General features: G+C 31.5%; 1 protein-coding gene and 3 long non-coding RNA genes across 7 annotated transcripts; 2 read left to right on the top strand and 2 right to left on the bottom strand.

Moving 5' to 3' along the window:
* Positions 1 to 1,544: 1,544 nt before the first annotated feature.
* LOC106379548 lies at positions 1,545 to 3,987 on the top strand. Its single transcript, XR_001276089.3, has 6 exons — positions 1,545 to 1,775; positions 1,877 to 1,989; positions 2,297 to 2,534; positions 2,919 to 3,079; positions 3,166 to 3,343; positions 3,481 to 3,987. It is a non-coding gene; the product is annotated as an uncharacterized LOC106379548 (long non-coding RNA).
* An 863-nt stretch (positions 3,988 to 4,850) lies between these two features.
* LOC106379549 lies at positions 4,851 to 6,231 on the top strand. Of its 2 annotated transcripts, none has more exons than XR_001276090.3 (5): positions 4,851 to 5,075; positions 5,194 to 5,291; positions 5,409 to 5,506; positions 5,584 to 5,699; positions 5,808 to 6,231. It is a non-coding gene; the product is annotated as an uncharacterized LOC106379549 (long non-coding RNA). The 2 variants fall into 2 exon arrangements; XR_001276091.3 differs by having other exon boundaries at positions 5,584 to 5,734.
* Positions 6,232 to 10,146: 3,915 nt separating this feature from the next.
* LOC106379550 lies at positions 10,147 to 13,450 on the bottom strand. 3 transcript variants are annotated; one of them, XR_002660840.2, is made up of 5 exons: positions 13,061 to 13,450; positions 12,835 to 12,990; positions 11,002 to 11,109; positions 10,809 to 10,919; positions 10,391 to 10,717 (listed from the first exon to the last, which is right to left on the bottom strand). It is a non-coding gene; the product is annotated as an uncharacterized LOC106379550 (long non-coding RNA). The 3 variants fall into 3 exon arrangements; XR_001276092.3 differs by lacking the exon at positions 10,391 to 10,717 and adding an exon at positions 10,147 to 10,365 and having other exon boundaries at positions 12,835 to 13,448; XR_002660839.2 differs by having other exon boundaries at positions 10,390 to 10,717; positions 12,835 to 13,449.
* Positions 13,451 to 24,050: 10,600 nt separating this feature from the next.
* LOC106378244 lies at positions 24,051 to 25,294 on the bottom strand. Its single transcript, XM_013818404.1, has 6 exons — positions 25,157 to 25,294; positions 24,800 to 25,067; positions 24,547 to 24,661; positions 24,336 to 24,460; positions 24,152 to 24,242; positions 24,051 to 24,072 (listed from the first exon to the last, which is right to left on the bottom strand). Exons 1-6 carry the CDS (start codon positions 25,292 to 25,294, stop codon positions 24,051 to 24,053), a joined length of 759 nt encoding a protein of 252 aa, XP_013673858.1.
* Positions 25,295 to 25,506: the final 212 nt, after the last annotated feature.

Genomic DNA, 25,506 nt, shown 5'->3' with positions numbered 1-25,506 from the left:
TTTGATTCTCGGTTATCTGTTCATGTACTATGTAAGGATAATTAGTGTTCTATTTTTTTTTTGTGGAATTTCGTGTGTAAACGTTTTACACTGTTTATTTTTCTTTAATATAATGATTTTTTAATGTGATGTTTAGAATTATGATGCAAGTAATCATTTACCTTTGCAGCTCTACCACCAATTTTTTGTATTCATCTACTACCTTTTGTGAATTATTCTCTTCGATCATAGCTTTTGATTTCTTGAATTGCTACTTAAGCCATGCATATGTCCGTGCTCATCAAACAGTTTTGCTTATTCAATATCTATTACCGTGTGTGAATCTACAATGTCTTAAAACATAGATTTTGATATCCTAATTCCAACTCAAGTTAAGCTTTCTTTCTTTAAGTTCAACTACCTGTTTTTCTGCATCATCAACTTTAATCTTTTGCTTCTGCTCCAAATATTAAATCTTAGATTTTGATTGTTTGAGTTACGTTTCTGCAACTCAGTCACATCTTTTGTTGATACATTTCTTATATTTTGTGTCTTTTCTTCAAGTTGTAGGTCTTCTCTCTGCAGCTCAAACACCAGTTTCATTTTTTTTTTTTTTACTTGTTTCATATTTTACCTTTTGTCTTTTCTCTAAACCTTAGTCTAGCATTTGTTTATGCGAAATCCTCCTTTTTCTTCTTTATTGTATTACTAGGATAGGCCCGTCCTACGGGCGGGATATAATTTACTTGTGATCTAGATTTTAATTTTTTGTACGATTCGTGGTTTGTGTTTTAGGTTTGCATTTGTAAGAAATATGTATTAAAATGATTGTTGTCTAATAGAAAATTTTAAATGATGAAAAATATTATATTCATTTTACTTAACGTTTGATGTTTGCTTCTTTTTGTAACTTGTTTTTGTTCTTTTATTTGTTGTCAAATATATTTTATGACATTATACTGTTTTAGGTATTGTTTTTCTTTCTTGTTATGTTTTTTATAATGAGAATACATTTTTATGTCATCTTCGCAAATCTCTAACTAAAATTCATTATTTTTTTATTATTCTTTTTAGAGATATAAAGTTGTATGACACGAATTTCATGATTGAAATGGTATATATTTTCTTAAGGTTTCCTCAATTTTTTTATATATAGTAAGTAAATTGAAGTTTGTATTGTTGTTGTTAGGTTTAATACTCCAAATATTGATTATTTTATATTTTGTATATATTGAATGTACTTGTGTTTTTATAAAATATTATTATTCAGTTTTGTATATAATCGGTGGCTTTTTTACTTATTCTATTACCTCTTATATTGTTTTTATTTGTTATACCGAATAATTTATTATTTTATTTTAGAATTTTACTATAAATCTAATAACATAAAGTAGAGAGGGACTCTCTTCTCCTTGCGCCAGCTCAACAAATAGAGACAGGATGTTGCGACACGTGTCCAATCAGTGAAACGCAGTGCATCGTTTAAGTCGTTGTCTCTGGGTTCCATTGTTTTGTTGGGCTTTACAGCATGCAGCCCATCACGTGTTTTAGAACATAATGGTAACTAAAAGCCCCGTTTTGGATTAGGTGTACGCGTAATGGTTTACGCTTCTCGCGTCTCCAGATCGAAAGGTGACACCCCTTGCGCAGCTGACGTTCCGTCTCCTTCGTTGCAAGCACTCAAAAACCGATCAATCAATCATCTTTAATCCCCCCCCCCATTAATCTAACACCCACAATCTGGATTCAATGCGATATTGTTGATGTGCAAGGCGTTCGAGTCGACTATAAAAAAGGTATGCATGGTTCTCTCGGAGACTACATCTTATTCGTTCTTAACTCATCAAAAAATACAATGTTATGGCTAACGTTTTGGTTTTCCTCTCCGATCTCCAAGCCGGTGGCTCCTCTTCCACCGTCGAAGTGTGCTTGCTCCGCTTCTGGGAGGCCAGAAACGTCCGCCGTGGTGGAGAATTCATGGGCGTCGACATGCTCTTGCTTCACTCTCAGGTTATGTTTTACATCCGCCGTTTGTTTTAGTTTTCCCGATTGAATGTTGTACACGTACCTGCCGTTTTGAATCCACATTAAATCCACGCCGATCATTTTTTTGTTTTTAATGTTGATGTAAGATGATTTTGATTCTGTATACTGATTTAGATGATTTTGGTTTCGTTTATAGATTTTGTTTTTGTTTGTTAGTGTAAGATTAGTTTGGTTTCATTTATTGATTAAAAATGGTTGAATCTTGATACTGTGTCGAGTTAAGCTTGCTGATGAGGCTGACAAAGCTGTTCTGTTACTATGTCTTTTATAGGCTGGAGGTGTTGGCAAGACATACATATTCCAGCTCAGCGTGACCAGTTTCATTACACTGCAGAGCGTCAGACCTTCACAGTCTTACGCATCTTCAACGAGTCCCTGATATGTTAGTTTGTAACTCACTTGATATTCTGTCAAAATAACAATGTGTGTCTTGGTGTTATCAGGGAGACAACGGTGGTCTTGGAGATGATATAAACACTGGAAGCTCAACTTAAGTTGAATCTAAAACTGTAAGTCCTTTTTTTTTTGGAGCAATGCTTTTTATTACATTTTGTAGACACTGTTGGTGCTATTGGACAAAATTGAAACTGTCAAAGGTTCAAGCAATTAAATGCTATTCAGAGAAATACATGTTTCACTTCCCATTTACTTTTGAAGCTTCATTGAGAACATATTGTCAGAGTGCTTTTATGTTCTTAAACTCATATTCAAAGTGTTTTTTAAGCCATGTTAGAAGTGTTCTTAAGCTTATGTTCATAGTCTTCTTTTTATGTTATTAAACTCATGTTCATCATGTTCTTAAACTAAACATTATGAAATTGTTATATTCAGATCTTAATTAACCATTTTCTGAAAGATTTAGTAAAAAACTGTTTGTGATTTTGTTCATCTAGCTTCCGAGGCTGCTGCAACGGATCTAGATCAGCTGCAGTCAACGTGTTCATCCTACGTTATCATATCGTCTGGGTTCTTGAGCATTCCTTACTGCAGATTCATCACCGTCAAAGCCGTTTTTACCAATTTCGCAGCGAGGCGACTTTACCAGAATGGATTTGTACGGGGAAAAAATCTTAACTTCTGTTTTCTTTTTTCCTCCCTCTGGTTTATCTGTTTTTTTACAGCCGTCTTATTGTGGTAAAGGGCTTGGCGGAAGTTGTGTGTATGATGAGCAGTGCTGCATATCAAGCTAAGAAGAGATGCAACAATGTACAATTAGCGGAAGAGACTGTAGCTCACCGCCAAGCCCATGCTTTGGAGCGTGTATGAATTGGCAATCAGAATACTGCTGGGATCTCTACTGATGATGAAGACTTATGAGGTAATATTTTTGCAATCCTTTTTTCTATGGTTTTCTGATTGTTCCTTGAAGCAAGTAATGTCTCTTTGGACAAGTGAATTTTGTTCTGACTGGGTTCATGCTAATAGAATAACCTGATTGTATAAATGATGGACCAGATTGAAGCTTTTAGTCAGGACAGAAAGAGATGGAGGATACTTTAATGCTGATGGGAACTTTGTAGAATATGTTAGAGACAAGGAAGTCAAGGTGCAGATCAAACATTGGTTTAATGTTTGAGGAAAATGAGCAAGGTCAAACGTTGGTTTAACGTTCTAGGAACGTGAGCAAGATCAAATGCAAAATTTGAAAAAGAGTCAGCAATTGCAAGTATGGTAAAGGGCACACAGCTTCAAGACGTCATCAGTTAATGTATATACAAATATACAATAGTTAGAAGGTCATTTGTATTGTTATCCATTGGTCGCTTACAATGACGTTGTGAGTCAAAAATGCATAGGACATGCCAACATTTGAATAAAAAGGGACATGCTGAGAGTATTAGAAAGTTGAGTGCTTTATAAATATGATATCTTTTATCTCTTAGTTGATTATTTATTGATGTGAGTTATAAATTCATGGTTGTCCTCGATTGTTTAATGTTACTCTATAAGATTTTTACTTAATATTTCCACAAATATTAATTTGATAATTTGACAAAATATTTTAGAAAATCGATGTAAAAACAATAGATATATATAGATGTGAAGAATATTGGTCAGTTTGGACAATAGATATAATCATTTTCATCCATATAGGCGACCACTATTAGTTTTGTTTTACTTTCTCAGATTAGTATTGACATGTTCTCTTTTACTGGTACATTTAAAAGGTAAAAAAGTAGATTTCATTCATCTATATTTTTAATCTCTATTCAAAATCTCAGCATCTTAACAATTTATACCCAAATAAAATATCAACATGCTTTACTAACGACCAAGTAAACAATAGATTTTTTTCAAAAAATATAACTAACGTTTTAATAATAATTAGAAATAAAAAGAACTTTAAATTAAATACAATTCTATAAAACTGATAAATAATAAAAAAACATACAACTAAATCTCATCAAACCTATATAATATGTTACATGCTGAAACCTCATAATATAGATACAACTATAAAAAACAAACATTATAAATATTTCTATACCCAATCATTCTTAAAATCCATAAACGTTATTAAAAACATCTCCTGCAACTGCTAACATAAAACACACAATACCAAACACGTGCTAAAAGATTCAAAAAGCCATGATTAGCTTTTAGGTTTTTATTGATCTATATCTATCTAATAATATAAAGAAGAGACTCTCTCTTTCTACATTGAGCCACGTCACTAAATAAGTTCGTCAGGAGTCGACACGTGTCTAAACGCACCTCCTAGCCGCGTTTCATTTATTCTGTGTTAATCCCATTTGGGCTTAGCTTACGTTCGTGGGCATTAGTTTGGCTCATAAAGCCCATATTTATAGTGTAAGGCAATATGATCAAACACGTCGTTTTTTATTTTTTTGTTTTATCTCTCTCTCTTCTGCGCGGCTGCTATATCGGAGAGACTCTAGGGTTTTCGATGTTTCATCTTCTTCCTAACTACCCGTGAATTAACCAGTTACAGATTCATCCTGATAAAGACGTTCTTCAATCCATCATCCACTATCTACCTTAAGTGCGGCCGTTGCTCTTGATAGACGGTGGAACTTCAAGTATAAAAAGTTAGCATCCCTACTCTCAAAATCATCCTATCAATCTATTGAAACAACAAAATCACCTTATTTAGTGAGTAGTGCATGGCTATCTCTCACGTTTTCCTTTCCGATTTGAATCTGGTAGATGTTCTTCCACTGTGGTTAGGTTGCTGCGAATTTCAAAGGAATTTTAGGCGCGGTGATGAGCTCATGTCTGTTGATATACTCTTACTTGATTCAAAGGTGAGTCCGGTTTGAATTTATGATAATAGTGATGTTTATTTTTCTGTTCGATAATAATTTTCATAGAGCATGTATGATCGGTTTATTGATTACGACGATTCTCATTTGCATTTTCAGGCGACTCTTATGCCGGTTAGGAAAAATTATTATTGGGGGTTATGGGGGTGATGAGGAAACTACATACCCTCAAAGCAAATGAAGCTGGTCATATGTTGGTAAGTTGCCATTCTAACTCCCAGCATCGTTCTCATCGAGTAGGGTATAACACATGCGATCTAAATTTCATATCTAGGCTGGAGAATGTGTGAACCCTGATGATACTCAGGTCCCCCTTTTTATTTTGGACGTAGAAGGAAAAACGTTCACCTTTCCGTTAGACTTTCACCATCATGCGCATCCTTAAGGAACGTGAGTGTGCATCTCTCCCCAATTTCACTTATATTGTAAGTTACATGGTTGTTTCATCAGATCACTATCATATACTGTAAATAAATATATATTTTTGGATATGCTCAGGGTGGCAACGACAATGATGGAGGCGAAAAGCCAGATGACAACACGGATCTTGCTAAGGTTAAGACTGGTGGTAGCAGTCAGCAGACAGCACCGGATGCGGGAACAGTCCCAAATGATAAAAAGCCAAAGACGCCTTCAGCGGAAGCAGTTTCCAAGGTGGTCAAGAAGGCACGCATGGCTTGAATTGTGATGACAAGAGTCTGCAGTTACAATAATGCTATCACTTTGGTTTTTTCATGCACGAGTACATTATTTTATTTTTGGTTTTCACCCTCTTTGGGTAGTCTATGTTTGATTCAGACGAGTTTATAATGATTTTTACTTGATGTCTTCAAATGATTTGGTTTTATATGCCTACGTACATAAACAAGATCAGTTTATATAAGAGTGTACTCCAAACAGAGGAATGGAGTTCATATTTTAACCGGTTTTGATTGACTATTTATGTTGATTATAACAACTTTACTCCAAAAGTCTGATCAACGTAATAATACAATATGACCATAAATAAAGTTTGATTGTAAAGTCTAATATCAACCCTAATCATTATGTTGGCTTACTTTGTGAAACAACAACTTTCTACTTCCTTACAGTTTTAAAATATGTATATTAAAACAAATTTATAAATAAATGATATTAACATGAAGTGAATAAACCGTTCCGGTTGTGAGTTGGGGATGAAGGGGCGGCTGAAAGAGGATGTAAAGGAGGAGGAATATGTGGTGATGAAGACAGAGTGCGAGCTGTTGGAGAAGATGACGAGGAGTTAGACGGTAAAATGGTTGATGAGTTTTACTTGGAATGCAAGCCAAATAAACTAAGCTAAGTGGAAGGAGCATGGTGACATAAGTGAGAGATAATAACTATCAAACCATGCATTTTATTCTTCACATCAACTGTTTTCTTTTTTTTGGAACTAATTTTCATATTAACTATTTTCTGTCTTTCATTCTGTTGTCAAAATATTTCTAATCATCTTATGATGATCATTCATGTATTTTGTGATGTTGTAAGCTTAGGAGATCTAATGAGCTTAATTAATTACGTTAAGTAATTCCTAGCTGAAATTATTACAAAAAAAATTATTTAGTCACGAAACTCTGTTTTTCTATCCTGCATTCATTTTTGGCTCTACAGAAACAGCTTCGTGGTAACATTGTAGCCATTTTCAGCAATGCGAAATTTGCAAGTTTGGGCATACCTGCAAATTTGACCACTCCATAATCTCTTCTTCTTCTTTTTCACTAAGCTCATCACTCACTGTCATGCCCCTCAAGACTTACCCTCTTGAGTCCTAATTGCTGAGCATAATAGCTCCATCACCATCATTCTCATATGAAAACTCAGAGCTTCATTCTTCGAGCTCCAAGTGAACTCACAACTACAACACACGTGGTAGTTGTGGACTGTTGCTGATGAAGCCTATCCATCTTCTTCTTTAAGCATATTGGGCCATTCAAATCCTGCTGAGGCCAAAAATAAGACTCAATTAGCATTCAGTTTAAGACTTCGAAGTTAAAATACAAAACTCAAAGGAGATAACCTCACTCTACAGCAAAAGATAATGATACATGCACTATATGATTCGGCAGTTACAACTACGAAAACAATTTGTGCTCTCTTAGTTGCGGCCATGATTTTTATTTGCAATGCATTAATCATTGGCTGGGTAGAACCATAAGCTGCCAAACATGCAGAGAAACCAATTTATGATTGCAAACATTATTTAAGATTTTAATGATTTTTTTTTAAGAATTCCCATAATACCATATGAATAAACAACTGTATACTAAAGATCTCAAGACTAATAAAAACATATTACAAATAAACCAAAAATAAATATATGACATCCCGCGTAGCAAAACATAACAAAAAAAAAGAATTGATCCATATTCGGCTACTTAAAAACGTTACACACGTTTAACAAACTGCTACAAGGCAACATTAACAAAAGTGATAGACCAGTTTCCCTAACGGCCCTATAAACTACAGCCGACATACGTTCGACCTTATTACATAGTATCTACTAACTTTAGGCCATGTTCAACGCATGCTCTTAACCTTGGGTTCCTATCAAAGAATTAATTAAAAAATCAGTGGATCGCATTGTTTATTTAAGAAACGGGTTTTACGGGTCGTATATAAAGACCGATAATTTTTCGTTTCTTGCATGTTTGCGGACTCCACTGACACGTGACAACCCGCGATTAGTTCGTTTTTTAATTATTATTTTTTTATCAGACAAAAAAAAATAAAAAAGGGAAAAAAAATTACCTATGATTCCGTGTCGGAGCTCCATGCGTTGAACATGCTCTTAAGTCACCATCTCTTTCACCCATACAATAAAACAATAAACACAACATAAAAACTAGACAATACCTAACAAACAATACTCTTACAATTTTGTGCAAAAGGAAAGATACGTAATCCAAATCCGTAATCTAAATTCCGCGCGTAGCGCGGACTGACCCTAGTATTATTATAAAGTAGACATTGTCTCTCTTCTTAGGATGACACGTAATCAAATAGTTAACTCAGAGTGCGACACGTGTCCTCCATCTTTTGAAAAACCTTCATTTATAGTTTGGCTGATCCGTTTTGCATATATTGGGCTGGCAAAAAAAAACAAAATGTTGACCCTTTAGAGCTTGCCCCGTTAATCGACACTATCTTTCTCACGAGTCATCGCCTCTTTTTTTTAGGGTTCAATGTTTCCTTGAAGCTCTCCTTAGGTTCGCCAACAATGGATGTTCTGAGAGGTTGTGCCAGACAAGCATTTCCCACGCCATTAACAAGTTCTTAAATCTTTGACCCACTATATCTAATTAAGTGATCCTTATCTCTCTCCTAGACTTTAGAACTCCACCTATATAGGTAATTAATCATCGCTAGATCATCATCCTCACAGTTTTTCATAGCAATACAAATTCGAAACAAAATCCGGCATATAATCTCAAAAGTTTCAAACTTTTGTATGCAAATCTTTATTTAAACTCTTACGGAGTCCGTTTTCGATTATTCTGCCGTATGGAGTTTGTTATCCCATTAATTGTAGACATCAAGAGTCTTGACTCAAGACTATAAGAATCCATTTGGCAGAAAAGCTGGTTTGTATTTTTGTATTTTTTCATATTTCGTAGTAATATATTGTAAATGTTAATCTCACGTCTCTTGATCTTTGGGTTTGACATGTTTCAGATTTACGGTCTCTGCAGAGCTTCATTTACTGGCATGGATATTGGACAAGATGAATAAAAGGAGACATACAGATATGCCAAGACGGAACAGAGACAACAAAACATAATGTCGAGCTGTTCAATTCTACTCCACTTCCACCTTCAACACCAACGCTGTTAAGGTCAAAATAATCTTAAAGCAAATAATCTATGGTATCGTCATATAGGCTGCTCTTGATTTGCTCAATATTTCTTATGCATATAATTGTTGGCTCAACTTCCGATCGCATCCAACAACATGATGCTTCCTCAACATAACCATTAGTTTATATGATTATGCCATTGTCAAAGTCTAACAAGTGATGGCTATGATGCTTCTGGTAGAGAAGGCAGTGATCAGAAAGTGATGGCTATGATGCTTCTGGTAGAGAAGGCAGTGATCAGATTCCTTCTATAAACATCCCACATCAAGACGAGAAGTATAATTATAATCAGTAGATTTTAGCTCTCAAGGGTTGATCATCCTTGAGCATTTTTTGATATATGGCTGGTAACGTTCAAATGCATTAATAAAGAAAAGTCAACAATCTCAGACAAAAGATTGATGGGCTCTTAGAGTTTTGGAAGGAGATCTTAAGATAAGCATCAGTGGAAAAATAAACAAAAAAATTGAAGTTTTTTGTGCATTGTCAATGAAGAATAATGTAATTGTTTTTTTTATTTTCACAAAGAATAACCCATTATAGTTTAACATTATATGATGAAATTTAGTTAACCACAATGAAATCAAGGTTGAATATCACAACATCAAACAATTTTAACCCTAAAAGTTGATTAACAGAGAAATCAAATAAATAATGATTTACAAATAATATATAGAAATTTTTTTAATATTACATATAATTAAAATAGGTAATGTTTCATAGTGCTTTGTGATTTTTTTTTTTTAAATCTATGTATCTTATTGGTATAGTTAAATTAAAATAAACATTGAGAGAAGTTAAATAATTATATTTTTCAAATTTTAATATAATTAGACAAGTTTATAATATCTAAATAATTTTAAAATACATAGAAAATTTAAAACATTTATGGTATTTTTAGTTAAAAATAAATTTAAATTTAAAATAATTTATATTATTATATATTTAATCGCCCGTCCGTAGGGCGGGTTTACCCTAGTTTATTATGAAACAGAAAAAACATAATATGATATATGTATTAGTTAAAAATATATCGTGTGCTATAATTTTATAAAGAGAATCACAAAAAGTTTACTGCTGAAGTTGAGTATATGAGAAGCAAGCACTGCTCACATCTTCGCCACTTCAATGACGTCTTCTTTGCTTGACATCTCAGATAATTTTAATTTCTCAATTTCCCTGCAAGAAATCTTGATACATCAGAATAGTTGTGTGCATATATAACACATTGGTTTGAACGGGTCAAAAATCGCCAAAAGATATGCAATAAAAGAAACATTTTTTTTTGTAAAGCTCTAACTCCATTCATTTAGTGAATCAAATACATCAAATCCCATTATCTGTTGAAGCTAAACTGATCCTTCGTGTTTTCTGAATTTACTTGTCTAGACTACGTAGCTACACATCTACTGCAATATCACTATAAAGCACACTACTATTATACCAAAGGCATTCAGACAATAGTTTTCTTTGACTTTAGATTGTGAATCCTCTTGCCTTGCATTTCGTAAGTTCCGAGTATTTTACAAATCTGTATTTTTTGTAAGAAGGTGAAGTAAATCAGCTTTAACAAAACTATACTTAGCCAGGTTCGAGAAAGGGAATGAATAAGTAAGTGTAACCTGATCCAAGTCGCAGAAAATGAGTTCGAGATTGATGAAATCAAGGTCAGACGTGGGATTTATTTTGCCACCGACATGATAATTATCGTTGTCCTCAAAGCAGCACACCACCTGATGAGAAAGCAAATCAGTTACTACACAATCTTCCAAGAAGGAACTTGAGCAATCAGTGAGGGAGAGAAAAAGGTGAAACCTGGAGAATGGAATCGACTTCTCTACCACCTCCTCACAATTGAATGGTACTCGGCATTAGGTATTCCATAATTCTCATAGTCTATAACCATCAGATGCATCTAACGATCTGTGATTTGCCATAACCTGATGTGAGTTTTGTTGTGAAGAATTACGTTAAGCGTCAATTGTTCTTTACTGCTTTTTATAAAGAAAGAATGATTAAAGCACGCCATGTTCGCTTGCTCACTTAGGTGATCTATCATGGTGAAGATGCAAATTGATGTTCGTTTCGTGCATTATAATGCTACATCCAGATGGATCACCCAGCTGAATTTTTAAAAACTCCTCTCCAATTCTCACCCAAATGAAGATGAGTCTTGATGGTGCATATGGATGCAGATGCATCTAGTTCAGTCCAAAACAATAAATGACAAAAATGACCTTTAAAAATCAAAAAATTATTTTCAAATCGTAAATTATATTTTTTTGCATATACATTTTTTCACTATAACCAAAAAAATGCATTTTTTCGCAAAAACTGAAAAACACACTTTCCCGCCAAAACCGCATGATGCATTTTTCTGCCAAAAAATCATAAAACACAAATTTTTATAAATACACATTTTTCGGCTAAACAAGTAAAATCGCACTTTTCGACCAAAACCACAAAAAAACGTATTTTCCCGTCAAAACAAAAAAAATACATTTTTCCGCCAAAACTCAAAAAACGCATATTTCCGCCAAAACTCCAAAAAATATTTTCCGGCCAAAACCGCAAAAAGCATTTTCTCGCCAAAACCGGAAAACACAATTTGTCCGCCAAAACCGGAAAACACAATTTGTCCGCCAAAACCGGAAACCACAATTTGTCCGCCAAAACCGGAAAACAAAATTTTCCCGCCGAAACTGGAAAACAGAATTTTCCCGTCAAAACCGGAAAACAGAATTTTCCCGCCAAAACCGAAAAACGCATTTTTCGCCAAAACTGAAAACACAATTTTACCACGAAAACCGAAAAAATGTATTTTCCCGCTAAAACCGGAAAAAAAAAAACGCATTTTCCCGCTAAAACCGGAAAAACGCATTTTCTCAAAACCGGAAAAAATGCATTTTCCCGCCAAAACAGGAAAAACGCATTTCCCGCTAAAAATGGAAAACGCATTTTTCCGTCAAACCCGGAAAAATGCATTTTCCCGCCAAAACCGAAAAAACGCATTTTCCCACCAAAACCGAAAAATGTATTTTCCCACCAAAACCGGAAAAATGTATTTTCCCGCCAAAACTGCAAAAAAGATTTTCCCACTAAAATCGCGAAAAAAAAAACTTTTTCCGCCAAAATCGCGAAAAAAAACCTTTTCCCGTAAAAAAAAACACTTTTCCCGCCAAAACTTCAAAACACACTTTTTCGTCCAAACCGCAAAAACGTATTTTTCCGCCAAACCCATAAAACATATGTTTTCGCCAAAACCATAAAAATGCACTTTTCGTGAAAACACACATATTTCCTCAAAAACTGCAAAAATATTTTTGGCCAAAACCGTAAAATGCTATTTGTCCGCCGAAACATAAAAAAATTTATTTTAGTCATTTTATTAACAAGTCCACCTGAATGCAGATGGAAGTTAAAAAATGAAAACCAAACGAACATAGTTGCATTTAGATGATTCATCTGGATGCATGGACGAAATGAAGAAACGAACAACACCCAGATGGAGCATCTGGATAAGACATCTAGATAGACTATCTGGATGCATCTTCCAAATGTACAAACGAACATGGCTTATATCACTTGAGCAGTTGGGTAACTTTTAAAAAAGATAAAAGAAGAGTATATCCATTAAGACATTCTTACGTTTAGTCTTCTAGCAGATTAAATGTCTGATAAAGCTTCTTGCTTGCACTTCTTCATATTTCCAAAATCACCAACCGGAGTTGCAGAACCTTTTATTTTCTTTTTTTTTGTTGCAAAGAAAATAATAATAATGTATTCTTGTCCACGCTCAGTTGCCTTTCACAGAATGGTATTAGTTAATAGGAACAAATGAAAGCAGTAAAATTAATCAACACAGAGTTCTAACCTGTTCGTCAATAAACAGGAGCTATAAACCAATTAAAATGCCCCTTCGTCGTGTTCCTCGCTTCCCAAAAAAATCCAAACAAATCAATTAGCCAGAATCGAAGCTCCGCTCGTCCCAAATCGAGATCGACATCGTTCAAGAACGTCTCTGTTGGTGTCTTTCCAGTTGATCTTAACGTTTGATTGGAAATGGATAGGTGGTGAGAAGAAGCACAAACGTCACCGTGTCGCCGTCGCACGATTAGGAGATACGAGCACCAATTCATTGTCTCTGCGTTATTAGGGTTACAGAAGAACTCTACTTCACGGACCACACCACGACATCAGCCCAAACACGCGATTATACCAAATGAAAATCGAAGCCCGCACCAGAATTAATGAAACGTTGAGTTTTACATCCAGGACACATGTCGCAACGTCAAGAAACAGACTTTGTGACGTGGAGTCTTATGTGGCACCCTCAGGAGTAAGTAAAACACTACTTTATATAAAAAAAACTAGGGATTAACCCGGGCTACGCCCGGGATTTTTATTTTTTTCTAATTTAAGTTGTTAAATTATTTATATTTAGGCTATGATTTATATTTATATAAATGTTAAAATGCATGTCATAATTAAAATTTATTTTTAAATTTTAACACGTTAAATTAACATATTTTTTACTATTTAAATATTTTTTTGTAATTTTATTGGCTATTTAGTTATCATATTTAGCAAAACTATCTTTTGAGTGTTGGAATAAATGTTTTAGAGATTTTATTAAACTGCAGAGTATTTTTGGATCGACCACATGCTCAACATTCGATCGATCCGTAAAAAGATGGTCGATCTCCTTGGCCAGGTAAGTACAATTTTAGCAAAAATATCTTTTATTTTCAAATATTAAGTATATAACTATTCTTTTTAATATTTTTTTAATTGTATTTTTGATTAAATTATTGTATTATAATGGTTATGTAAATATTTTTTGTGATGTTTGAATTTTTGTTGTTCGTATACTTAACCTAGATGATATTGATGTTTAACAATTTATTGTTTTCTGGGAATAGAAAATAATGATATATCAAAACGTATCTAATACTTGTTAAATGATAGTATAATGTAAATTACATCCATTATTTGAAAATAAACATTTGTTGTTTTTATTTTTATTTTAAATCAGAAATTATTTTTATTTAAAAACATTATTCATATATAATATAATAGTTTAAGTTTGGAAGATTAATCTATATATATAAATTATGTATATTTTTTAAAACATAATTTAAGATATTATATATTGAGTATCTGAATAAAAGCTGAATTTCTTATCTTGAAAATCAGATATTTATATTTTTGTCTTCATGTTATACTCACCAATCCATCATTGATATTTATAACTCAGTATGTTTTTTAAAAAACTTAGTTTTAAGTAATAAACGAATTTAATAAATTAAATTCATCACCTATAATGTTCTGTAAACTATATTTGAAAACTCTCTAAAATTATATTTTAAGCATAATATTATTATTATTTAATTTAAGTTATTTTAAACATAATATATGCTAAACCAACTTAAATTATATTTACAATAAGACCATCCTAAACCGGTTAGTAAACCAAAAACAATACTAAACCAATATGAACCAATACCTGATTCGGCGAGGAAGGAAGTGTTTCGGGATAAACGCTTGAATGGTTATCAACTGAAATGGTTTGATCATGAAAGAGTTAGTATGAATATTAACAATAAAATTATAGATTAGATTAATTTAAATTTGTAAGAATACCTTTGAGTCTATGAAAAGCAATTCAATTCCCATGAATAAGTTTGGCTTTTGGAAGTTGCGGGTTTTCCAACAATGAATCACCTAACAAAAAGTTTGTTGTTATAAAAAAATTTCATTCAATGTCATTAAAGGTTTCTGGGACGGCAAGAGTTGATAGTGAAACCATTTTTTTGCTCGAGTGCTTTGAAATTTTGCTTAATAGTGTGAGGTTGATGTGGATGGAATAATGAGTTTTATAGGGACTTTCTTGATGTAAAATTATACATTTTTTTTTGTTTAATGTGGTATTTCCATTTTTATATAATTTACTACCATTTAAAGATAGAAGTACATTTTAAGATAGATGTTTAAATCTTAATGTACTTTTTCCATTTTTTAAAATGTTTATTTCCATTTCTTATATTTTTATTTACGTAATATCTAAATTTTATATTTTTAAATAGATATTTAAATATTAATACACTTTTTCCATTTTTTAAATTGTGTATTTACTTATATTATATATTTTACATTTTAAGATAGATGTTTAATGCTTGATGAACTTTTTCCATTTTTTAAAAAATAGTGTATTTACTTATTATTACATATATAATTCATATATTATATATTTACATTATTTACTTATTATTTATTTTCATGTATATGTATTTCCATTTCTTGTACTTTTAATTTACTTAATATCTATATTTTACATTTTTAGATAGATGTTTAAATCTTAATGTATGTTTTCCATTTTTTAAATTGTATATTTCCATTTGTTATACTTTCTATTTACGTAACATCTATATTTTAAAATTTAATATATATTTTTAAATCTTAATGTAATTTCCCATTTTTTAAATTTGGTATTCACTTATATTATATATTTACTTATTATTTATTTTTCTTTATATTGTGTATTTCTATTTCTTATACTTTCTATTTACTAATAATTTTATATTTTAAGATTGATTTACATTTTAAGATAGATGTTTAAATACTAATGTATTTTTTTCCATTTTTTTAAATTGTGTATTTCCTTTTCTAATACTTTCTATTTACTTAATATCTATATTTTACATTTTAAGATAGATGTTTAATATTTAATATACTCTTTTCATATTTTAATAATTGTGCATTTACTTATTATTGTATATATAATTCGTATATTTATATATTTATAATATTTACTTATTATTTATTTTTCTATATATTGAGTATTTCTCTTTCTTATACTTTATAAAACGGTAATGTTACATTATGAAGATAAGCCGTCTTTTTTTAAGTGAAAAATAGTAATCTTACATATGTTTAATGTAGTTTTTATATTTTTTTTATGCTGTATGTTTACATATTTTTTATAATTTTCGAAAATAAGTAATATTAAAATGTAAAACTATATTTTAATGTCATGTGTCATCTTTCGAGATTATATTATATATTTACTTATTATTTATTTTTCTTTATATTGTGTATTTTTATTTCTTATACTTTCTATTTACTAATAATTTTATATTTTAAGATTGATTTACATTTTAAGATAGATGTTTAAATACTAATGTACTTTTTCTATTTTTTTAAATTGTGTATTTCCTTTTCTTATACTTTCTATTTGCGTAATATCTATATTTTACATTTTAAGATAGATGTTTAAATCTTAATATACTTTTTCCATTGTTTTTAAGTTGTGTATTTCTTTTTCTTATATTTTCTATTTACTTAATATCTATATTTTACATTTTAAGATATATGTTTAATATTTAATATACTCTTTCCATTTTTAAAAAATTGTGCATTTACTTATTATTGTATATATAATTCATATATTTATATATTTATAATATTTACTTATTATTTATTTTTTTATATATTGAGTATTTCTCTATTTTATACTTTATATTTAGTTAATGTCTATATTTTATATTTTAAGATAGATGTTTAAATCTTTACGTATTTTTCTATTTTTAATGTAAAACGGCAATGTTTAATAGAAGAACTTGGACAAATAGTCAAACATATTTATTTTTAATGTAGTATTTCCATTTTTATGTTGTATGTTTTACTTATATTTATTATTTTCGAAATTATATATAATGTTTTTTGTTTTTTTTAATAAAACGGTAATGTTACATTATGGAGATAAGCCGTCTTTTTTTTAAGTGAAAAATAGTAATCTTACATATGTTTAATGTAGTTTTTCCATTTTTTAATGCTGTATGTTTACATATTTTTTACAATTTTCGAAAATAATTAATATTAAAATGTAAAACTATATTTTATGCCATGTGTCATCTTTCGGGATAAATTTTTTCCGCTGATGTGGACGCCGTATGGAGCCTCAAAAGCTCTCTTTTATTAGTAGAGAAGTCAAACATATTTATGTTTAATGTAGTATTTCCATTTTTATGTTGTATGTTTTACTTATATTTATTATTTTCGAAATTATATATAATGTTTTTTGTTTTTTTTTTATAAAACGGTAATGTTACATTATGGAGATAAGCCGTCTTTTTTTTTTAAGTGAAAAATAGTAATCTTACATATGTTTAATGTAGTTTTCCATTTTTTAATGCTGTATGTTTACATATTTTTTACAATTTTCGAAAATAATTAATATTAAAATGTAAAACTATATTTTATGCCACGTGTCATCTTTCGGGATAAATTTTTTCCGCTGATGTGGATGCTTCCATTTTTTAATGCTGTATGTTTACATATTTTTTACAATTTTCGAAAATAATTAATATTAAAATGTAAAACTATATTTTATGCCACGTGTCATCTTTCGGGATAAATTTTTTCCGCTGATGTGGACGCCCTATGGAGCCTCAAAAGCTCCCTTTTATTAGTAGTTCAAAATTATATATAATGTTTTTTGTTTTTTTTATAAAACGGTAATGTTACATTATGAAGATAAGCCGTCTTTTTTTAAGTGAAAAATAGTAATCTTACATATGTTTAATGTAGTTTTTATATTTTTTTTTATGCTGTATGTTTACATATTTTTTATAATTTTCGAAAATAAGTAATATTAAAATGTAAAACTATATTTTAATGTCATGTGTCATCTTTCGAGATTATATTATATATTTACTTATTATTTATTTTTCTTTATATTGTGTATTTTTATTTCTTATACTTTCTATTTACTAATAATTTTATATTTTAAGATTGATTTACATTTTAAGATAGATGTTTAAATACTAATGTACTTTTTCTATTTTTTTAAATTGTGTATTTCCTTTTCTTATACTTTCTATTTGCGTAATATCTATATTTTACATTTTAAGATAGATGTTTAAATCTTAATATACTTTTTCCATTGTTTTTAAGTTGTGTATTTCTTTTTCTTATATTTTCTATTTACTTAATATCTATATTTTACATTTTAAGATATATGTTTAATATTTAATATACTCTTTCCATTTTTAAAAAATTGTGCATTTACTTATTATTGTATATATAATTCATATATTTATATATTTATAATATTTACTTATTATTTATTTTTTTATATATTGAGTATTTCTCTTTTTTATACTTTATATTTAGTTAATGTCTATATTTTATATTTTAAGATAGATGTTTAAATCTTTACGTATTTTTCTATTTTAATGTAAAACGGCAATGTTTAATAGAAGAACTTGGACAAATAGTCAAACATATTTATGTTTAATGTAGTATTTCCATTTTTATGTTGTATGTTTTACTTATATTTATTATTTTCGAAATTATATATAATGTTTTTTGTTTTTTTTAATAAAACGGTAATGTTACATTATGGAGATAAGCCGTCTTTTTTTTTAAGTGAAAAATAGTAATCTTACATATGTTTAATGTAGTTTTTCCATTTTTTAATGCTGTATGTTTACATATTTTTTACAATTTTCGAAAATAATTAATATTAAAATGTAAAACTATATTTTATGCCATGTGTCATCTTTCGGGATAAATTTTTTCCGCTGATGTGGACGTCCTATGGAGCCTCAAAAGCTCCCTTTTATTAGTAGAGAAGTCAAACATATTTATGTTTAATGTAGTATTTCCATTTTTATGTTGTATGTTTTACTTATATTTATTATTTTCGAAATTATATATAATGTTTTTTGTTTTTTTTTTATAAAACGGTAATGTTACATTATGGAGATAAGCCGTCTTTTTTTTTAAGTGAAAAATAGTAATCTTACATATGTTTAATGTAGTTTTTCCATTTTTTAATGCTGTATGTTTACATATTTTTTACAATTTTCGAAAATAATTAATATTAAAATGTAAAACTATATTTTATGCCACGTGTCATCTTTCGGGATAAATTTTTTCCGCTGATGTGGATGCTTCCATTTTTTAATGCTGTATGTTTACATATTTTTTACAATTTTCGAAAATAATTAATATTAAAATGTAAAACTATATTTTATGCCACGTGTCATCTTTCGGGATAAATTTTTTCCGATGATGTGGACGCCCTATGGAGCCTCAAAAGCTCCCTTTTATTAGTAGAGATGTTGAAGGGGACGTGAACATTTCTTTTATTTATTTATGCTAATAAAATGGTTGATAATGTGTGTTGATATCCTATTTGTTTAAAAACGTTCTCAGTTATTTTTTTTTTTTCCATAGCGGTGGATTAAAAAGGAAGATGATATGTGGAGAATGAGTGAATATGTTAAAATATATTTATAAAATTTTACGGCTGACAAAAAAAAGCTGACAATTTTTTTACTTTTCAAAATATTAACATTTTGGTGTGGTGGAAAAAGAGAATCCGTGAGATTTTTTATTAATTCTGATAATGGAAATAGAGATACGACAACATTAGGTTACATCAGTTGCTTACAGAATAAAAATGAATTCTGTCATTTGGCTATAATCATAGCACGTGTGACACCGATTATCTATACTGTATCGGTAATATTCCTCATGGTATTTTTTTGTGAATCGACATCAATTTCTTGTAAGCTTCACCGATATAATTAACCTCGCCAGTCCTCTTTTGAATAACTTTAAAGGGAAGAATCCGAGAGTACAACCCTCACAAGAGACACACTCGGAGTAGAGCAGGTCTGAGAACATAATGCTATCTACTCAGACTAAAGCAAAAACGACGACAAAATAGAAAATTAAATGAAACTAACCACCAGAAGGTGGCATTACAGGACATCTCCTAGCACAATTAGAAGACAGATGTTATTACGCTTCTTGCAAGACCTCTTGGAGAAATGTATAGTTACAGAGTACTGTCTATTGGGGAACCTCTATTACCAGAGATGGCTTAGGGAACAAACTTTTCCCCGATACAAAGTCTTCTACTCGTAAATTTGCACTCATCAATATAAGTGTAAGCGGCAAGATGATTTTGTTTTCTGATGCTATTGTGCTTCCAGATTGTAGAAACTTCGTTGATCCTTGTAGAGTTTTTTTTTTTTTTTTTTTTTGCAACTGATCCTTGTAGAGTTTTTTTTTTTTTTTGATAAAAAACTGATCCTTGTAGAGTTCCTCTCTGATTTTGATGGCTCGAGTGAGCATCCCAATTAGAATGTATGTCTGTTTTCAAGATTCTTTCATGAGCTTCATCTAGAATGATCACAGAGTAAAGCCTCAGTGAGAGATCATTCTGCAACAAAAAGAAACTTCATACAAAATACCCGATCTTACATACATTTGAGATGAAAAAAAAAAAAGAAACTACAAAATCCCATCGGTCATAAAACTTGATAGATGAATTCTAGCCAAGTTTTTTACCGTACTTAACTTGGAAACCAACTTCTTGACCGAGACGAACACCAAGCTCATGAGCCACCCTCTTGGCAGTGGCGAGGACAGCCACACGACGTGGCTGTGTAATACCGATAACCACACTTCAAGAACTGAATTGTTTTGAGCCAAAACCCGCTTCATAAAGGAACTGAAAGATTCATAAACAGGATTAGATTAAGCATTGAAAACAAAACACTCAGACATGAGCAAAACCAGACCTGAGGAACTTGAGTGGTTTTACCACAACCGGTCGGTGGGATGATAATTGATAGTCTCCATGATCTCCTGCTCCATCATAATTATAGGAAGATCCTTCCACGTCTGTTCAACTTCAGCTGGTCTTGAAACATGAACTACAAACACAGGTCCTTGTACAATTAAATCTTCACTCTCATCATACTTTTCGTTATCAAAACCCATTAAAAACCAAACACACATCATAGCCGATTTTTTTTATAAAAAAAATGACAAACCATTCTTTATAAGCCTTCTTCATCATCACGAAAATTGTCTGTAGATTCATATACTTCGTATCATCTTCTTCACAGACCTCTTAAGCAGAGGTCATCATCACTTTGGAATCGAGTTCATGGGGATGATAAGTTGGTCAGAATCAGATTGAAGAGACGGGATATGGATTTCAGGTGTGGTAAACAAAGGAGGAGACACATGCAGAGTAGTTGGAGGCGCAGTGGCATCAAGACAGGTCCTAGACGGCGTGAGAAGCAGCACTCGAGATCGAGGAGCCCATGAGACTTTAACGGAGAAACTCATTAATGAGGATGACCGGTAGGAGAAACAGATTTGAGTTTTGATATTGAAGAACGAAGAGGGGAGACGAACTCGGACGTCCGATGAACTCCATCGCCATTTCTTTGCGTAGTCACTAATTAGGGTTAGAGACGTTTCATCTACTCAGGCCGTAAAAATCATCAAAACTCTAGAGCCCAAACACGATAACAGACAAAGATCAAAACCCATCATCTCTCAGGAATAAATGAAACGCTGAGTTTCAGTAGTCTGTGACAGGTGTCGGTCTGAGAGAGATTGACTTATCTAGGTCAGAACTGAGATGGCTAACCAACTCTGATACCACTTGTAAAGCCCCAACCGCCCACAGCTAATACGCCACCTACACCCGCTCTCTCGGCTCGTGGGTCCCATTCCGTCTGACGGTCGGTCTGTTAATTTTCCAAAGGTTCGAAATCATTGTTTACTGACCCTGCAATCATTATCCGACTTTTTTCCATGCTTTGGTTTCATTCGCACGCTATCACGAATCGCTTTCCGATAGGTCACCCATCCTTCCACTACTCCAGCTCAAGTACGCTTAACTCTGGAGTTCTTTCAGGATGTACTCCGGAAAAGGTAAGTCAACTTTGGTGACATAGATAACCAAATCAATTCTCTTAAGCCTTTTTTTATTATAGATGTTACATTTTTATGACACTGATCGATTATCAGAGAGCTAAAGAATAGCAATTACAGAGTTTTATGTCATCAATGTTAGGTTACAGTTCATGCTTTGTCTCCATATAGCTTTTGTCTTTTAATGGATCTCTCTAGGTTTCTTTCCTTAATTGTTTGTAAAGCGTGCGATACTTTGTGCCTATTTTATAGTATATTTTTGTTTTTCTTCTCTTCTTGATGTTTCGCTTTGCAGGTGAACATATTCACGGTGTCTCAACTCTCAAGCACGTACAATCATGGTTTGATCGTCCGAGAGACACGAACATAGTCTAGATACGGTTTCTCACGGCACGAACATAGTCTAGATACGGTTTCTCAGCCGTGAGTGATTTCCTGTGGTATGTAATCAAAAAGATCATTTTCATTAGTCTCTTTGCGTTGTCTCTTTTTCTTGTAACGTTTTTAATTTTTTTTTCTTTTGGGGAGATTCTATATTACTGGATTGATAACGGGACACTTTGGTGTAAATTCATATTGTGTAAACAAATAGAACATACGTCCTGTCATTGATTTCATTGTTAGAGATCGTGATGTTTTATTTGTCTTTTTACACTTATGATATCACTTAAGTCTTGATCAAAAAAAAAAGAAAAGATATCACTTAAGTCATTCCTAATCAATCTTGCAATAGACAATTTCCCCTCTCGTATTTTCATGGTTCTCTAAAATATTTTCCTTGTTTATTTGCTTGCTTGTTTGTGTGTTTGTGTTTTGCAGGTTTGCTCCATAAATCCTTCCTCACTCTCATAAAATATCAACACTCTGAATTCTGATCAAGCTTGACCCTTTGGTGGCTGTACAGTTGATCCCAAGGAAGATGGTGAAGACAGCCAAAGAAAGCAACTTATTCTTAAGTGTATGAGAGAATATGCAAGAAGTCTTCATAGAAATGGGATAAAAGCCCAATTGTAAGTAGTATACTTGTGATTGTATATTGATTGACAAAAGAACATTCAGGAGTCAGAATCATATTCATTGTTGCTTCAGTTCTAAAAGTGTGTGTATATATATATATATATATATACTTCTTCTGAAACAGCATGGACTAGGAGTTTCAAAGTCTACTCCAATAAAACAGAAGACTGATCCAGCTTGTGTAATGTAAGGTCACATCTCTTGTGGCATAGTAGTTGTTCATTTTTTTGGTATGAGTAATAATACTATTTTTTTTTGTATGAGTAATAATACTATTTCTGTTTATGCACACAAGACTCGTATTCCTTCAAGGTTTCTCTTAATTCACTGAAGATAAGAAAGACATTTACTAAGTTTAAGAAATTAACCTTCTGCTTTTACATTTTTAGGAGAACAATTAGCAGTGGAGCACAATATGCGTAATATGTATACATATAGCTTCATGGTTAGCTAATAGCTTCCTACTACTACTCGATGATGAGATAGAATAGATACCCAAACAAGCTGTCCCAAATTTTCATTTTATTTATTTGTTTTTTTACAATAAAGTGAAAAATAATAATTATATATTTGTTGAAAACACTAAGTCTGATCTAACCATGGTCCATCAATCAATCATGCAAAACAGAATTTCAAAATTGAAAGAATATGTCGGCCCGTGGCTGAATGACAAAATCGATTGGAGGATGAAGTGCCCCCCAGTATATAACTTGTGTCTAAACAGAGAGACACGTGTCTTCTGTGCTGCTCACGTGGTTTAATCCTATACTAGGTGATAACCCGCGCCCTGCGCGGGGTGAGGAGATTATTAATGTATTAGATATTATAATATGTTTACATAATTAAAGTTATAGGCATAGTAAGAAAAATATATATAGGAAAGTACGGATTATAGCTAAGAATTTTAGTATGTGAATATAAATTTACATGTGATGGGCATGAGAATTAAATTGTATATTTGTTTGCATGCGGGTAAATTATAAATATAATATTAAATGAAACATAAGTAACAGGCTAATAAAATATTAAAAGAACAATGTATAAAAAAACAAAAGAAAATTAAAAATTCAGACAAAGTAACTGCTGCCAAACTGCAACCTTCAGAAGTTTTCGTTTGCAATCCTATTATGAACAATAAAAAAGAGATCATGTAGAGAATTTAAAAATATTATTTAACAAAATCTGTGAATGCATATATTACCTTAATCGTAAAGCATCAATTTCTGGGACACCAATGGGGTCGAAAACAATTTTGGAAATCCCATCAATGTTAGTAACCCTCTTAAGTCGGCCTTTTTATGAAATCCAGAAAAATATTAGGAAAATATACATATAATATCAGCTCCTATTAACCTATTGTATATACAATAAATAAAATAGATTACCTTGTCCCCAATTAATTTGCCAACACTGTAAAACACATAATATTATGTCTGCATCTATAGAATTCCATAAATCATTGAAAACATGAGCAAGTGCACCATAAGCGACACACTTAATGACGACGTTACTGTAAAACAAAAAAAGAAGGGTTAAAACCATGTGATACTATACAGATGTATATCTTTCTTTTTACAGAATACACTGAATACTTACGGGATGTGAAGTACAAAAAAACGGATTTTGTGGTCGATGATACCATTATTTCCGTTTACAGGCTCCATGATATATTCTTCAAGAAATCCAACTCCTATCACTTGACCATAAATATCTAATGGATAGGCAAAAACATTTACACATATTTAGGTATTGCCTATCATCAATATGAACCGATTCGATATTTAGATATTGCCTAACGATTATTTTGCTGCTTTCAATTACATTTAATTATATAGAAGATAAAACATACCAATAGGAAACTTAGGATGATGTAAGCCGCGGTAGAGATCATCCCAGTTTGGAAAACAATAAAAGCTGAAATGTTTTATAGGATCGATCTTCAAAATGACAGAGGATTTAGTGATGTTAATATTGTATCGGTTCCTTGTCAATCGAACACGCTCTGGTATGACATGGGATAGCTCGAAATCTTTAATTTCATAAGAGTGACCTTCCTCCAATGGCATATCAGCTGAAGCCTCCAAATCTCTAACCAAAGTGGCTTGAATTGTATTTCCCTATGTCAAACATGTAATCGAATGTATTAGTATCTTTCTAACGGAAACGTATAATATAATGTAATGACTTGAAAATGAACAGAGCTTACCTTCTCATCTCCAATAATCAGAACGGTTTTTTGGAACCCTGACCCGACAACCGTCGGCCCCTTACAGATGACCTTAACACGAACTGGATGCAAAGGTTTGTCAAGACTCAGCTCTGAAACTAATCGATGAGTACCCATGGCAATAGAAATATAAGAAAATTAGAAAATGTTTAACACGAACGATATCATGACTAAGAAAGTTTAGTATATATATTGTTAAGAATTACTATACAATAAGGAAATACAATGAATAGGTGTAGGTATTAATTGGGACGTGCATCACGCGGGATTGATACAATTTATTTCCTTAAATTGTATATCGTGATTGTTAAAATCATCACGTAAATGAT

Source organism: Brassica napus, unplaced genomic scaffold, assembly GCF_020379485.1.
Source record: "Brassica napus cultivar Da-Ae unplaced genomic scaffold, Da-Ae ScsIHWf_1425;HRSCAF=2013, whole genome shotgun sequence".
Lineage (NCBI taxonomy): Eukaryota > Viridiplantae > Streptophyta > Magnoliopsida > Brassicales > Brassicaceae > Brassica > Brassica napus.
Note: the sequence above shows the minus strand (reverse complement) of the source record. Positions and strands in the feature narration are given on the sequence as shown.